The sequence below is a fragment of the Xenopus laevis genome, chromosome 9_10L, assembly GCF_017654675.1.
Source record: "Xenopus laevis strain J_2021 chromosome 9_10L, Xenopus_laevis_v10.1, whole genome shotgun sequence".
NCBI lineage: Eukaryota > Metazoa > Chordata > Amphibia > Anura > Pipidae > Xenopus > Xenopus laevis.
In genome coordinates, this window is record NC_054387.1 from 135,649,550 (window position 1) to 135,665,385 (window position 15,836).

A 15,836-nucleotide genomic window follows, 5' to 3' on the forward strand; every position below is an offset into this window, starting at 1 on the left:
ATAAATGTTCTTATACAGATGGAGCACCTTATATATACAGGATCCCTATAAATGTTCATATGCAGATGGAGCACCTCATAGTTACAGGATCCCTATAAATGTTCATATACAGATGGAGCACCTTATAGTTACAGGATCCCTATAAATGTTCATGAACAGATGGAGCACCTCATAGTTACAGGATCCCTATAAATGTTCATATACAGATGGAGCACCTCATAGTTACAGGATCCCTATAAATGTTCATGAACAGATGGAGCACCTCATAGTTATAGGATCCCTATAAATGTTCATATACAGAAGGAGCACCTCATAGTTACAGGATCCCTATAAATGTTCATATACAGATGGAGCACCTCATAGTTACAGGATCCCTATAAATGTTCATATACAGATGGAGCACCTCATAGTTACAGGATTCCTATAAATGTTCATATACAGATGGAGCACCTCATAGTTACAGGATCCCTATAAATGTTCATATAGAGATGTAGCACCTCATAGTTACAGGATCCCTATAAATGTTCATATACAGATGGAGCACCTCATAGTTACAGGATCCCTATAAATGTTCATATACAGATGGAGCACCTTATATATACAGGATCCCTATAAATGTTCATATGCAGATGGAGCACCTCATAGTTACAGGATCCCTATAAATGTTCATATACAGATGGAGCACCTCATAGTTACAGGATCCCTATAAATGTTCATATACAGATGGAGCACCTCATAGTTACAGGATCCCTATAAATGTTCATATACAGATGGAGCACCTCATAGTTACAGGATCCCTATAAATGTTCATATACAGATGGAGCACCTCATAGTTACAGGATCCCTATAAATGTTCATATACAGATAGAGCACCTCATAGTAACAGGATCCCTATAAATGTCCATATACAGATGGAGCACCTCATAGTTACAGGATCCCTATAAATGTTCATATACAGATGGAGCACCTTATATTTACAGGATCCCTCTAAATGTTCATATACAGATGGAGCACCTCATAGTTACAGGATCCCTATAAATGTTCATATACAGATGGAGCACCTCATAGTTACAGGATCCCTATAAATGTTCATATAGAGATGTAGCACCTCATAGTTACAGGATCCCTATAAATGTTCATATACAGATGGAGCACCTCATAGTTACAGGATCCCTATAAATGTTCATATACAGATGGAGCACCTCATAGTTACAGGATCCCTATAAATGTTCATATACAGATGGAGCACCTTATAGTTACAGGATCCCTATAAATGTTCATGAACAGATGGAGCACCTCATAGTTACAGGATCCCTATAAATGTTCATGAACAGATGGAGCACCTCATAGTTACAGGATCCCTTTAAATGTTCATATACAGATGGAGCACCTTATAGTTACAGGATCCCTATAAATGTTCATTATGCAGATGGAGCACCTCATAGTTATAGGATCCCTATAAATGTCCATATACAGATGGAGCACCTCATAGTTACAGGATCCCTATAAATGTTCATATACAGATGGAGCACCTCATAGTTACAGGATCCCTATAAATGTTCATATGCAGATGGAGCACCTCATAGTTACAGGATCCCTATAAATGTTCATATACAGATGGAGCACCTCATAGTTACAGGATCCCTATAAATGTTCATATACAGATGGAGCACCTCATAGTTACAGGATCCCTATAAATGTTCATATACAGATGGAGCACCTCATAGTTACAGGATCCCTATAAATGTTCATATACAGATAGAGCACCTCATAGTTACAGGATCCCTATAAATGTCCATATACAGATGGAGCACCTCATAGTTACAGGATCCCTATAAATGTTCATATACAGATGGAGCACCTTATATTTACAGGATCCCTCTAAATGTTCATATACAGATGGAGCACCTCATAGTTACAGGATCCCTATAAATGTTCATATATAGATGGAGCACCTCATAGTTACAGGATCCCTATAAATGTTCATATAGAGATGTAGCACCTCATAGTTACAGGATCCCTATAAACGTTCATATACAGATGGAGCACCTCATAGTTACAGGATCCCTATAAATGTTCATATACAGATGGAGCACCTCATAGTTACAGGATCCCTATAAATGTTCATATACAGATGGAGCACCTTATAGTTACAGGATCCCTATAAATGTTCATGAACAGATGGAGCACCTCATAGTTACAGGATCCCTATAAATGTTCATGAACAGATGGAGCACCTCATAGTTACAGGATCCCTTTAAATGTTCATATACAGATGGAGCACCTTATAGTTACAGGATCCCTATAAATGTTCATTATGCAGATGGAGCACCTCATAGTTATAGGATCCCTATAAATGTCCATATACAGATGGAGCACCTCATAGTTACAGGATCCCTATAAATGTTCATATACAGATGGAGCACCTCATAGTTACAGGATTCCTATAAATGTTCATATACAGATGGAGCACCTCATAGTTACAGGATCCCTATAAATGTTCATATACAGATGGAGCACCTCATAGTTACAGGATCCCTATAAATGTTCATATACAGATGGAGCACCTCATAGTTACAGGATCCCTATAAATGTTCATATACAGATGGAGCACCTCATAGTTACAGGATCCCTATAAATGTTCATATACAGATGGAGCACCTCATAGTTACAGGATCCCTATAAATGTTCATATACAGATGGAGCACCTCATAGTTACAGGATCCCTATAAATGTTCATATACAGAAGGAGCACCTCATAGTTACAGGATCCCTATAAATGTTCATATACAGATGGAGCACCTCATAGTTACAGGATCCCTATAAATGTTCTTATACAGATGGAGCACCTTATATATACAGGATCCCTATAAATGTTCATATGCAGATAGAGCACCTCATAGTTACAGGATCCCTATAAATGTTCATATACAGATGGAGCACCTTATAGTTACAGGATCCCTATAAATGTTCATGAACAGATGGAGCACCTCATAGTTACAGGATCCCTATAAATGTTCATATACAGATGGAGCACCTCATAGTTACAGGATCCCTATAAATGTTCATGAACAGATGGAGCACCTCATAGTTATAGGATCCCTATAAATGTTCATATACAGAAGGAAGCACCTCATAGTTACAGGATCCCTATAAATGTTCATATACAGATGGAGCACCTCATAGTTACAGGATCCCTATAAATGTTCATATACAGATGGAGCACCTCATAGTTACAGGATCCCTATAAATGTTCATATACAGATGGAGCACCTCATAGTTACAGGATCCCTATAAATGTTCATATAGAGATGTAGCACCTCATAGTTACAGGATCCCTATAAATGTTCATATACAGATGGAGCACCTCATAGTTACAGGATCCCTATAAATGTTCATATACAGATGGAGCACCTTATATATACAGGATCCCTATAAATGTTCATATGCAGATGGAGCACCTCATAGTTACAGGATCCCTATAAATGTTCATATACAGATGGTGCACCTCATAGTTACAGGATCCCTATAAATGTTCATATACAGATGGAGCACCTCATAGTTACAGGATCCCTATAAATGTTCATATACAGATGGAGCACCTCATAGTTACAGGATCCCTATAAATGTTCATATACAGATAGAGCACCTCATAGTTACAGGATCCCTATAAATGTCCATATACAGATGGAGCACCTCATAGTTACAGGATCCCTATAAATGTTCATATACAGATGGAGCACCTTATATTTACAGGATCCCTCTAAATGTTCATATACAGATGGAGCACCTCATAGTTACAGGATCCCTATAAATGTTCATATACAGATGGAGCACCTCATAGTTACAGGATCCCTATAAATGTTCATATAGAGATGTAGCACCTCATAGTTACAGGATCCCTATAAATGTTCATATACAGATGGAGCACCTCATATTTACAGGATCCCTATAAATGTTCATATACAGATGGAGCACCTCATAGTTACAGGATCCCTATAAATGTTCATATACAGATGGAGCACCTCATAGTTACAGGATCCCTATAAATGTTCATATACAGATGGAGCACCTCATAGTTACAGGATCCCTATAAATGTTCATATACAGATGGAGCACCTCATAGTTACAGGATCCCTATAATGGAGATGGATCATAGATGGAGCACCTGAGATGAATAAAAGAGATTTGCTCTTCAGCACTTACATTTGCAATCAGACTGGTGGGGCTCATTGGGGTGTGGATCGGGTGCTGCTATGGGAGCATGTGACCCCCCAATAATGCAGGAGGTCTCTGTGACTTCTCTAGTGAGCTGATCTCCAATAGATCCCATCAGACACAGATAAAAGCGGTGTAGAACTGCAGATAATTTCTGTCAGGTCTGGGACCCCCAGTAGCTCCTCCCCCAGGAACTGACAGTCACTGAGATAAGGTGATGCCAATATGGGGGGGGGGGGTCAGTCCCAGTAACCTGAAGTAACAAAGGGAACATTGTGCTCCCCACTAATTGTGACATGTTGGGGTGCAGTATACACTCTATATATATATATAGATACACAAATTGACACTAATTCCCAAGGAAGGATCAGTCCAACCTGAGAAGGAGGTTTCCTGAGTCACAAATCATCATTATTAGGGGTTTTTGCTGCTGTTTTCTGAGTGTGGGGGCAGCACAGCCATTCCATAGTCCCACCTCTTCCTCTTTCTACATCACTTCCGCTGCTTGTGTCTAAAGAGTCTCTGCCCTAGCAACTGTAACCAGGGCGGGGCGGGGCCAGACAGAAGCAGGAAGTAGCGCGGCCCCCGGAACTAGTGATAGCTGAAGATCAGCTGATGGGACAGTGAACAGCAGAAAGCAGCGGGGATGGAGAGGGTTAACTCGGAGAGCGGCTCCGACTGGGAAGGTGAATGTGGGGAGGGTTAACCCGTTAGTGACCAGGGTAGGGATGAGGGCGGTGCTGAGAGGTCAGTGTGTCATGTTGGGCTGCGGAGCTGACACTCACAATCCACGTCACTCACTGGATCTCATTGTTTTTCTTCTTTTCCAGAGGGGGAGGGGCCTGATACAGAAGTCACGTGTCCCCCACAGGATCCGCCTCACTGGAGGAATGTCAGTGCTTTCTGGTAAGTGTCGCCCCTCACACTGTATTTATTGTATTTACTCTCTCTCTCTTCCCTTCACCAACAGTCTCTTTGCAACCTCCCCTGTCTCTCTCTCTCTCTAAATAAACTCTCTCAGCAGCCTCCCTCCCGGTCTCTCTCTCTTCCTCCCTGTCTCTCCCTCTTCCTCCCTGTCTCTCCCTCTTCCTCCCTGTCTCTCTCTCTCTCCCTCCCTGTCTCTCTCTCTCTCCCTCCCTGTCTCTCTCTCTCCCTCCCTGTCTCTCTCTCTCTTCCTCCCTGTCTCTCTCTCTTCCTCCCTGTCTCTCTCTCTCTTCCTCCCTGTCTCTCTCTCTCTCTCTCCCTCCCTGTCTCTCTCTCTCTCCCTCCCTGTCTCTCTCTCTTCCTCCCTGTCTCTCTCTCTTCCTCCCTATCTCTCTCTTCCTCCCTGTCTCTCTCTTCCTCCCTGTCTCTCTCTCCCTCCCTGTCTCTCTCTCTTCCTCCCTGTCTCTCTCTCCCTCCCTGTCTCTCTCTCTTCCTCCCTATCTCTCTCTTCCTCCCTCTCTCTCTCTCTCTCTCTCCCTCCCTGTCTCTCTCTCTCTCCCTCCCTGTCTCTCTCTCTTCCTCCCTGTCTCTCTCTCTTCCTCCCTGTCTCTCTCTCTCTTCCTCCCTGTCTCTCTCTCTCCCTCCCTGTCTCTCTCCCTCTCTCCGTCTCTCTCTCCCTGTCTCTCTCTCTCCCTGTCTCTCTCTCTCTCCCTGTCTCTCTCTCTCTCTCTCTCTCTCTCTCTCTCTCTCTATCTCTCTCTCTCCCTCCCTGTCTCTCTCTCTCTCTCCCTCCCTGTCTCTCTCAGCAGCCTCCCTGACTGTCTCACTAGCTGTTGGGACTGCAGTCTCAGTACCAGTTTGGCTGCCGCTGTTCCCAGGCCGTGGTACATGTCACGTGTCACACTGTGTGTCTCTACAGGTTGCTGGGTCTGTGCAATAACTTTGCGTATGTTGTGATGCTCAGCGCTGCCCACGACATTCTCAGGACAGAGACCAACGAGACCGTCACGGTGAGAGACTGCGGCTTGTGTGCAGCTGGGGGTGCAGAGTGGGTGTTACAGTGACTAGTGAATTGGGGGGAAGGTCTGTGGCTGATTCTTGGCATCTGACTGTCCAGTCTTCCCACCCACCTACACAATGTTACACACAGTGAGCACAGGCTTCTACCAACTGTCACTTACACAAACAATGGGGCAGGTTAGGGACGGGGGAAGATGGCCAGTGAGTTGGGGTGGAAATCGAGAGACAGCAGAGAGGAAACTAATCTCTATGTCCCCCCAGGTGAATGTCACAAACTCATCCAGTAGCCGATATGACTGTAACCAGATCTCCACTGCTGTAAGTACCGCCCCTTCCTCTCCCTCAGGCTTTTCCTCTGTCTTCTCCTTCCACTTTCTGTGTGAGTCAGTGATGTCCTGCCATTGTGTGTGTGTGTGTATAGCTATATGTGTGTATATGTGTATCTATATGTGTGTGTGTGTGTGTCTATCTATATGTGTGTATATGTGTATCTATATATGTGTGTGTGTGTGTGTCTATCTATATGTGTATATATGTATATGTGTGTGTATATATACAGTTATGCCCATAAATCTTTGGACAGAGACAACTTTTTTCTAATTTTGGTTCTCTACATTATCACAATGAATTTTAAATGAAACAACTCAGATAAATAATCTGCGAGGGACTAAACAATGTGAGGAACTAAAGTCAAGTAATTGGAGAATTGAGTCAAAGACTATTTCATGGGCAGGTGGGGCAATTCCTTGGTTATGTCATTATCAATGAAGCAGATAAAAGCCCTGGAGTTGATTTGAGGGGGGGGGGTGTGGAACAGACAACATGAGGACAAAGGAGCTCTCCATGCAGGTGAAACAAGTCCTCCTTAAGCTGCAAAAACAGAAAAAACCCATGTGAGAAATGTCTCCAATATTAGGAGAGACAAAATCTCCAGTTTGGTACATGGTGAGAAAGAAAGAAAATCACTGGTGAACTCAGCAACACAAAAAGACCTGGACGTCCACGGAAGACAACAGTGGTGGATGATCTCAGAATCATTTCCATGGGGAAGAGAAAGCCCTTGACAAGAGCCAAACAAGTGAAGAACAGTCTCCAGGAGGTAGAGTCTCCATATCCAAGTCTGCCATAAAGAGAAGACTGTATGAAGTAAATACAGAGGGGGCACTGCAAGGTACAAGCCACTCCTAAGCATCAACAATACAAAGGCTACATTGGACTTTGATAAAAACATCTAAATAAGCCAACACAGTTGTGGAAAACCATTGCTTGGACAGATGAAACCAAGATGAAGCTCTAGCAGAATGATGAGTAAAACAGTGTGGAGAAGGCTTGGGAAGAGCTGCTGATTCAAAGCATAGCACAGTTGTGTATAAAACATTTGGGAGGCAGTGTGATGGCTTGGGGTGCATGGCTGCCAGTGGGACACTAGTGTTTATCCATCATGTGACACAGAAGCACAAGAATGAATTGTGAGCTCTTCAGAGACAATGTCTGCTCAAATCCAGCTAAATGCACTCACATTGATTGGAAGGCGTCTCATAATGAGCCAAAACATAGAGCCAAAGCAACCCAGGAGTTTATTAAAGCAAAGAAGTGGAATATTGAGCTGATGTGAAGCCAATTGAGCTGCATTTCACTTGTTGAAGACTAAACTTGGGACAGAAAGGCCACAAACAAAGAGCAAGTGAAAGAAGCGGCTGCAGTAAAGACCTGGCAGAGCATTAAACAGGAGCAAACCCACAATCTGCTGATGTCCATGAGTTCAACACTTCAGCCTGTCATTGCAGCAAAGGATTTTCTACCAACTATTAGACATGAACATTTGATTTGCACTTTTTTAATTTGTCCAATTACTTGTGAGCCCCTGAAATGAAGTGATTGTGTTATAAAAGGCTTTAGTTCCTCACATTTTTATACAATCTTTTTGTTCAACCAACTGAATTAAAGCTGAAAGTCTGCAGTTCAACTGCATCTGCGGTGTTTCATTTAAAATTCATTGTGGTCATGTACAGAACCAAAATTAGAAAAAAAGTTGTCTGTCCAAAGATTTATAGACCTAACTGTATGTGTGTGTGTGTGTAGAAGTGGCACTCGCATCTTAATTAACACTTTGTGCATCTCTCTCTCTTTCTTCTCTCTTCTGATCCTCTGTATGTCTCATTTATCTCTTCCCTGTCTCCCCCCCCATGCTACAGGCAGTTCTATTGGCAGATATCTTACCCACATTATTCATCAAGTTCACTGCACCTTTCTACATCCACCTCATTCCCTACAAGTAAGTGACCCACAACATTCTGTTTACAGTTACTCAAAGTTACACAAAGTCTCTGTCTCAGTTACAAGGAGTCTCTGTGAGTCTCTCTCAGTTACAGGGTGTCTCTCAGTTACAGGGAGTCTCTTTCTCAGTTACAGGGAGTCTCTCTGTCAGTTACAGGGTGTCTCTGTGTGTCTCTCAGTTACAGGGAGTCTCTTGGTTTCAGGGAGTCTCTCTCTCTCAGTTACAGGGTGTCTCTTTGCATTGTGACAGCCGCTGGCAGCTTTCTCATTGTGTCGTATTCCACTCAGATCACAGTGAGTCTCTTGGGTGAGTCTTGTGTGTGGTACTGTGGGTGCATCTGGGGGTACACTCACGTGTGTGTGTGTGTATATATATATGTCTGTATCTATCTATCTATATTTATGTACCCAATAAACATTATAATTGATGGCATTGTTTGTATTCACTGCAGGAGTCGTGTTTGCCAGTGTATCGTCGGGATTGGGAGAAGTGACCTTCCTCAGTCTCACCTCCTATTTCCACAGGTACAGACTCCCCTCTGTCCCAGTATATTGATTACCTGCACCCCAATACATTACTACACTGGCCCCTGTACTAGTGTATTAGATTCACTAATACTCCATCATCTTTGTATTTCCCATGTTCCAGCAATGTGGTGTCCTACTGGTCGTCTGGTACTGGAGGGGCCGGGATCCTAGGGGCCCTCTCCTATTTGGGTCTCACAGAGGTTGGCCTCTCCCCTCGGAACTCTCTGCTGGTTATGCTCACTATCCCCGTCCTGCTCTTAATAAGGTGAGTGATGATGGGGAGACTACAAGCACAGGGTGAATATACAGGCTCTTATTAAAGGGGAAATACAGCCAAAACATATGTCACATGTTAGTGTATTTAACATTATTATTACTTGATTCTTCAGTAACTCCAGTGGGACGGTACATGTAGTGGGGGCTAATGATGTGTATGGAGGTAGGACAGGCAACACAAATGCTGCACCAAGTAACCCTCTGTTTCATTAATGGTTTCTCCTCTCAGTTATTTCTTCCTCCTGCTCCATCCTCCCTCTCTGCCTCGTTGGACCCGCCCCACAAGCCCCAGCAGACCCCGGGCACCAGACCACCAGCCTCTTATAGCAGGACAGTCACATGACACTACAGGTACCGCCCCCCAGACACATCTGATGGACACTTGTGGGATGGGGCTGAATGTGTGAGTCTCCATGTTTAACCCTCTCTCCCCTTGTCAGGTGGAGTCTTCATTCTGGGACTCTCAGAGAAGTGGAACATTATTAAGGTCAGGCAGAAAAGGGTTAAGGATCTGTTGGTCTCAATGATGTTGTATCATATGTAGGCTGTGGCCTTGCACACAGTCTCTTGCACGTGGGAGTCTCACACTCACTGTCTCTCTTTCTCTCTCTCCACAGTCTCTGCTGAGATACATGATCCCCCTCTCCATCGTCTACTTCGCTGAGTATTTCATTAACCAGGGCTTGGTAAGTCTGCTCAATATGTCGTCTGCAGCTTTCTATGAGCTTGTCCCAGAATGCACCACTGTGTGTGGGAGTCAGTGTGGTCATGTCCCAGCATGCACCTGTGTATGTGATTATTAACCCTTCCTCCTCAATTTTGCAGTTTGAGTTGATCTATTTTCCGGACATCTCAATGAGCCACTCGGAGCAGTACCGCTGGTAAGTTTAACCCTGTCATCACGTGACCCTTTATGTGCCAGTCGTGTGGGTGTGTCTCACTTCAACCTCAGCTTTTCATCATCTTGCCCCTCTTTGCCCATGGATTTGCCCCTTTCTCTCTTCAGGTACCAGATGCTGTACCAGGCTGGGGTGTTTGTATCCCGATCCTCCCTGCGCTGCGTCACAATCAGGAGAATCTGGATCCTCTCGCTGTTGCAGGTATTGCCTTGTTCTGCAGTCATGTATCTATGTGTGTATATATATATATATATCCTATATCTGCCCCTAATGTCTTTCCTTCTTTGTTCCCAGTTGTGCAATGCCATCTTCCTCCTGGTGGGGGTCTCGTATCTCTTCCTTCCCAGTCTGGGGTTGCCGGTTATTTTCCTCATTATCTTATTTGAGGGTCTCCTTGGGGGAGCAGCGTATGTGAACACCTTCAATAACATCTCACTGGAGGTAAGTCTCCCCCTCACTGGAACTCATTCAGTGGCTAGAGGCAGTCCCAAGTACTGCAGTTAATACAGAGCTAGACTAGTGGGTTCTGCTTCTCATGTTCTGTTCATTTCCCGCAGAGTAAAGCAGAACATAAAGAGTTCTCACTGACGGCTGCCTGTGTCTCTGACACACTGGGAATTTCTATCTCCGGAGCCATCGCTATTCCTGTTCATAACTACTTCTGTGGCCTCCGCTGACTCCGCCTCCCCTGTGGATTGTGAGGGGTCCATAATCTGGCCAATCAAGGGAGCAATGTTCAGCCTCAGCCGGACCCCGTAGAACTGATGATTATTTCCCAGAAGGCTTTGCTTGTATAGTGTTTGACTAATGCCGCTGCTGTATTGGGATGTCTTATTAATGTTTACAACTTCCAATGTAAATACACTTGATTTTTTTGACTACATTGTGTTATCTTTGTGCAAAGCTGGGCCATGGGAGAGAAAAAGCTTGGATTTATTATTGTGTTTAATGCTCCTCTGGAGCTGGGAATAGTGCCTGGGAGCTGCCATATAGACTTGTTTAGTCCACAGACTCCAGTAAACAAGTGACCACTAGTGGTTGACTGAAGAAACACAAACTACACAAAGATTCCATATTCATTTATTAACCATTTTAGAGCCACGAGACAGTCATTTTGTCAGTAAATGCTGCATTATCCCAGCCCCCTCTCCCCTACTATCTCTAAGCTCAGAGGTGAAGGGAACAATTCATTTTTTTGTTCCTAAAGGGGACAAGGCAGAGGTGTAAACCAATTCTATTATGACTGAACCATTTGGTAATGCAGGGGGGGGGTGTATAATCGTATTTTGGTACCACCCCTCCACTCAAGAGAATGAACCAAAAATCTTCACTATGTATTTAGTATTTTGAAGTGGCCCCATAACTGATCAAAGCCCCTACTCATTAAGCAGAACCCCAGTCAGCATTTCATATGCAGGAAGTGGATTAAATATACAACTTGGGATCCCTAATGCTTTATGAAACATTCCCTAGTGGGGAAGTCTGTCCTGGAAAGAGTTGCCAATGGTTTTCAGAGGCCCTAATTAAAGGGCAAATACACTACTAAAAAAAAAAGCAAATATTATAGAATATGAGCCCTTCAAGTTAAAAATCCTTTCCTTATAAATCCCAAGACAAGGTCCCACAGGGCAATTCATTGAGTGCAGCAGAAAACTGTTATTTGTGACATCACGGGTCCCCCAACGCTGCAGTTCCACTTGCCATAGAGTTAGGCTCGTGCCTAGGTACTGTCTGTAAATCTATTTGCACGAGAAGGGTCGGCCCGGCCTGAATCAAGTATGATGGAGTTCCATTAAAAAGTGAATAAATATGACACAGAGCGCCCCCTAGGGCACAAAGAATACAGTCGCATGGTTGGAGGCAGAGTCTGTGCTCAGATGGTAAGAAGCAGCCAGGCCCGTGAATCTTAACAGCAGCCCCTAACACTGTCAGCTCAGTTGTTCCCTTTATACTCCCACAATCAGGTGCAGTTGGGCCCCTCTCAGATGAGAACACTGGACACAGGCACTTTTGTGGATCGGCCTCGTTTAGGGACCACAATGCGCTCAGCGTCCGTTTCATCAGCAGGCAGCAAGCCTAGAACAGGCCAGAAGGAGAGGGGTTAAGTATTTGCCCTGGGAACTGAACTGGGCTTGTTCCTGATAGGAGCATGAGGCTGGGCACAAACAACTCACCTTGGGAGAACAACTCTGCCTTCTTGCGATCCTTCTCTATGAAGAGAGCGGTGGTGAGGAAGAAGCCCCCTCCAATGACCCCCACAAAGGCACAGATCATGAGCGCGTACTCCAGGCTGCGCATCTGGATCAGGAACGAGGCCGGTTTTCCCTTCTGGATCTGATCAGATATCTGAGGAGGGGAATGGGTTCAGCTTGTGGTTCAGGGAAGCTGCTAACATACCCTACAGCAGGGGGCGCCCTACTTACCACCCCAATGAGGTATGGACTCCCGGCATCTCCCAGCAAATGGGACACAACGATCTGCAAGGCCTCTGCTGTGGAGCGGCGCGTAGGAATCACCACATACTGGGGAAGGAAAACAATAATTTCTTATTTCTAATCCCTATTCATTTATATTGCCCACTGCTGGCTGGTTGCTAGTGTCAGTTAATGTAGCAACCATACATCAGTTGATATTCCAGACTTGATGTGCTAAAGGACCCAAACTCAACCCTTAGAAACAAACAGCACTAATGGTCTCACTGTAGGGGTAAAGAATAAAAACCCTGGAAGGTTACCAGCAAGATGTCTGCTACAAGTGCCCAGTTGAGGGAGAGAAGGGTCTCGCCGATGAAGATGAAGACCTGGGGGGCAGAGAAGATTTGTATCAGAACTATAATTCAGCAGAGGCTGATCCCCATCACATGAACTTGATGGACTTTTTTTAAACCTGATTTAACTATGTAACATGATACTCACATATGTAGCGACGAGGCTGGTGTCAGCGAAGGCCAAGGAGAGGAAGAGGAAAGGAGCGGAGCTGATCATTCCCACAGCACACACCAGTGGATCTGCCCGGGGATTCGTTTTACGGTAGCGTTTGCTGATCTCAACACCAGTCAGAACCCCCAGGATACCAGTGATGCAAGTAATCCCCCCGAAAATCATACTGGAAATATCAAGAGGAGTCAGACAGGGAAGGAGAGAGGTCGGGGGTATAATACAATCAATCCCTACTGAGGATAGTGCTGCCATTTACCTGTCGTCATAGTTACAGATCCCTCCCTCGCAGGGCTTTGACTTGTATATCACCATCCGTGATCTCATTAAGTATGTGGGGCCCCACAGGGCCAGAGCTCCGGTCACAAAAGCCACAGTTGTGAAGCCAAAGGTGGAGAGGATGAAGCTGGGGCTGTGGGAGACAGAAGTGTGAGCAGAGACGTACATAGTGTAGGGTTTGCTTCCCCTTTACTGAGTGTCCTGATGAGAGTGTAGAACTGAGACTTCACCCCTGTCAAAAGTGAAACTGGTCCAAAGGGGAACACTCACTTCTTCAGCAGAGCCTTCATGTCAGAGGACCAGGACGTGTTGGTCAGGGGTCTGTCAGTTTTCCTCTCCAGCGCCCCCCGGGGAGGCTCCTCCGCCACAAAGATTAGTAACAGCACGGCCAGTAATCCAAGTCCTGGGGTCACCTGAACCCCAATACAGGAATGAGTCACCCCATTGGTCACAGTAACACAGTAGTGAAATATAATTGTGCCCAGTGTGTCTGACACTTACCCGTAGTGCCCAATGCCAGTCTCCTGCAGCGCTGGTCATTTCTGAACCCACGATGTAGCCGAGGCCACTGTAATAGTGAGGAGCAGATTCAGCACATTGACTCATGTACAGCAGCCAATCACAGGCAGAGCTCCACACTTACCAACCAACAGGGGTAGCAAAGTAGAAGAAGGACAACATGCGGGTCCGCTGGTCAGCAAGGAACAGATCTGCTATGATGGTGGGGGCAATTGTGGAGTAACTGGCCTCCCCCACACCCACCAGTCCTCGTGTAATCAGGAACAGCCAGAAATACTGCAGGGCAGAGGGAAAATCAAATGATTAGCTGAAATCAGGAGAGAGATCTGCCCCCCGGGGGGCTCATAATCACAGTGATACCTGATTGGAGACAAAGGAGCTGAGCAAAGTGACCAATGACCAGAAGGAGATCCCCACACACATGATCAGCTTCCTATTGTAGCGATCCCCCAGGTAGCCAAACACGGGGGCCAGGAACATGTAGCTGCAGATGAACACTGCGGAGATGAGACAATTCACATTGTGAGTAGGGTTGCCACCTTTTTTGGAAAAAAAACACAGACCTTCCTGTATATTTAGATTTGTTCCCTATTAATAACATTGGGGTCAAGCATCATTTTTAACAGTCAGGCCGGTAAAATACTGGCCAGGTGGCATCCTAATTGTGAGGGACCCCGAGAGGGACAAGGCACGGGCGCTACTACAGGCTGGCACAAAGCCAAATGCCCCCATCATAAGGCACAGAGGATACAGTGACATGTACATTTAGGGTATCCCAACAGACATGGGCACAATACAGGTATAACTGGGGCAGGGAAGGGTTACTTACCGGTCTGTACCAATCCTGAGTTACTGTCTGAGATGTTGAAGGCTTTCTTAATGTCCGGCAGCACCCCTGCAAATAGAGTAAAGTGCTCAGTAGGTACAAGTGGACCCTGGAAGGCCCACAGTTAAATATACACCCCCCCATTACCTGCCACAGTGAATCGGTCCATGTAGTTCAGCAGGTTGATATAGAAGAGGATGATGACGATGACCACAGAGCGTTTGTAGGAGATGCCGGTGAGTAAATGCGTCTCTTTCCCATGGTCCTTCCCTTCCTCCTCTTCCTCATCAGACGACTGGCTCTCTGGATCTCTGACCCCTTCCTCCTCTGTGTTATCTGCCTGGGTGAGGAACGGGGTGACGTCTCCATGACTGCGCCGTGATGTCATCTTATTGGTCTTCTGAGGTCAATGACTGTAACCAGGAGACAGAGGTGCATGAGTGTCTGGAGCACAAGGGTCTGGAGCACAAGGGTCTGGAGCACAAGGGTCTGGAGCACAAGGGTCTGGAGCACAAGGGTCTGGAGCACAAGGGTCTGGAGCACAAGGGTCTGGAGCACAAGGGTCTTTGCACTTTGAGCTCACAGGTCACATGAGGAGGAGCAGAGTCTGGAGCAAAGAGCTTCCAAGTCTCACAGCAGAGTCATGTGACCTGGTTCCTATAATGAAGGATTCACTTACTGTACTGACTGTCACGTGACTCCTGTAATGACTCTCAGGGGATCAGTATCAGCTCAGACAAGAACAGCTGAGAAATGGTTAATGGGAGTGAAATGGACCTGAGATTGGGGCTGACTCCTCCCAGTTAGTGGGGAGGGAACTATATCAGTTTATACCGGGGTCAATACTGGTGTCTCTCACTCACCGCAGCGTCTCCCTGACACCCGTCTCTGTATCTCTGTCTGTATCTCTGTCTGTATCTCTCTGTATCTCTCGCAGCAGAGCCTGGGGAGCAGTCAGCAGAGTCTTCCAGGAGCCTCACTCCTCCTCTAACTGTAATTACTGGGCCAAACCGTTAGTTTCCCGTAACACCCTCCACCGAAAGTCCTTCAGAGACTAACCGGCTCCGTCTCCCCTCGGCAGCTGCTGACAGCTATCATTTACACTTCCGCTATCGCCATCTTTGTCTTTCTACA

The 15,836-nt window shown here is 45.5% G+C and overlaps 2 protein-coding genes across 2 annotated transcripts; one reads left to right on the forward strand and one right to left on the reverse strand.

Moving 5' to 3' along the window:
- Positions 1–4,821: 4,821 nt before the first annotated feature.
- cln3.L (ceroid-lipofuscinosis, neuronal 3 L homeolog) lies at positions 4,822–11,025 on the forward strand (the record flags this gene model as incomplete). The annotated part of the gene is given in 15 exon segments (NM_001093194.1): positions 4,822–4,904; positions 5,049–5,124; positions 6,062–6,152; positions 6,424–6,480; positions 8,358–8,437; positions 8,661–8,746; positions 8,892–8,964; positions 9,089–9,232; positions 9,473–9,594; positions 9,684–9,730; positions 9,861–9,929; positions 10,069–10,124; positions 10,250–10,343; positions 10,437–10,583; positions 10,700–11,025. Coding segments are annotated over 15 exon segments (1,302 nt in total). The 3' UTR covers positions 10,820–11,025.
- Positions 11,026–11,206: 181 nt separating this feature from the next.
- Positions 11,207–15,818, reverse strand: spns1.L (spinster homolog 1 L homeolog). Its single transcript, NM_001094889.1, is given in 13 exon segments — positions 11,207–12,218; positions 12,317–12,488; positions 12,566–12,664; positions 12,877–12,942; positions 13,058–13,247; positions 13,338–13,490; positions 13,628–13,770; positions 13,859–13,925; positions 14,001–14,152; positions 14,237–14,373; positions 14,706–14,771; positions 14,850–15,115; positions 15,566–15,818. Coding segments are annotated over 12 exon segments (1,581 nt in total). The 5' UTR covers positions 15,091–15,115; positions 15,566–15,818; the 3' UTR covers positions 11,207–12,123.
- Positions 15,819–15,836: the final 18 nt, after the last annotated feature.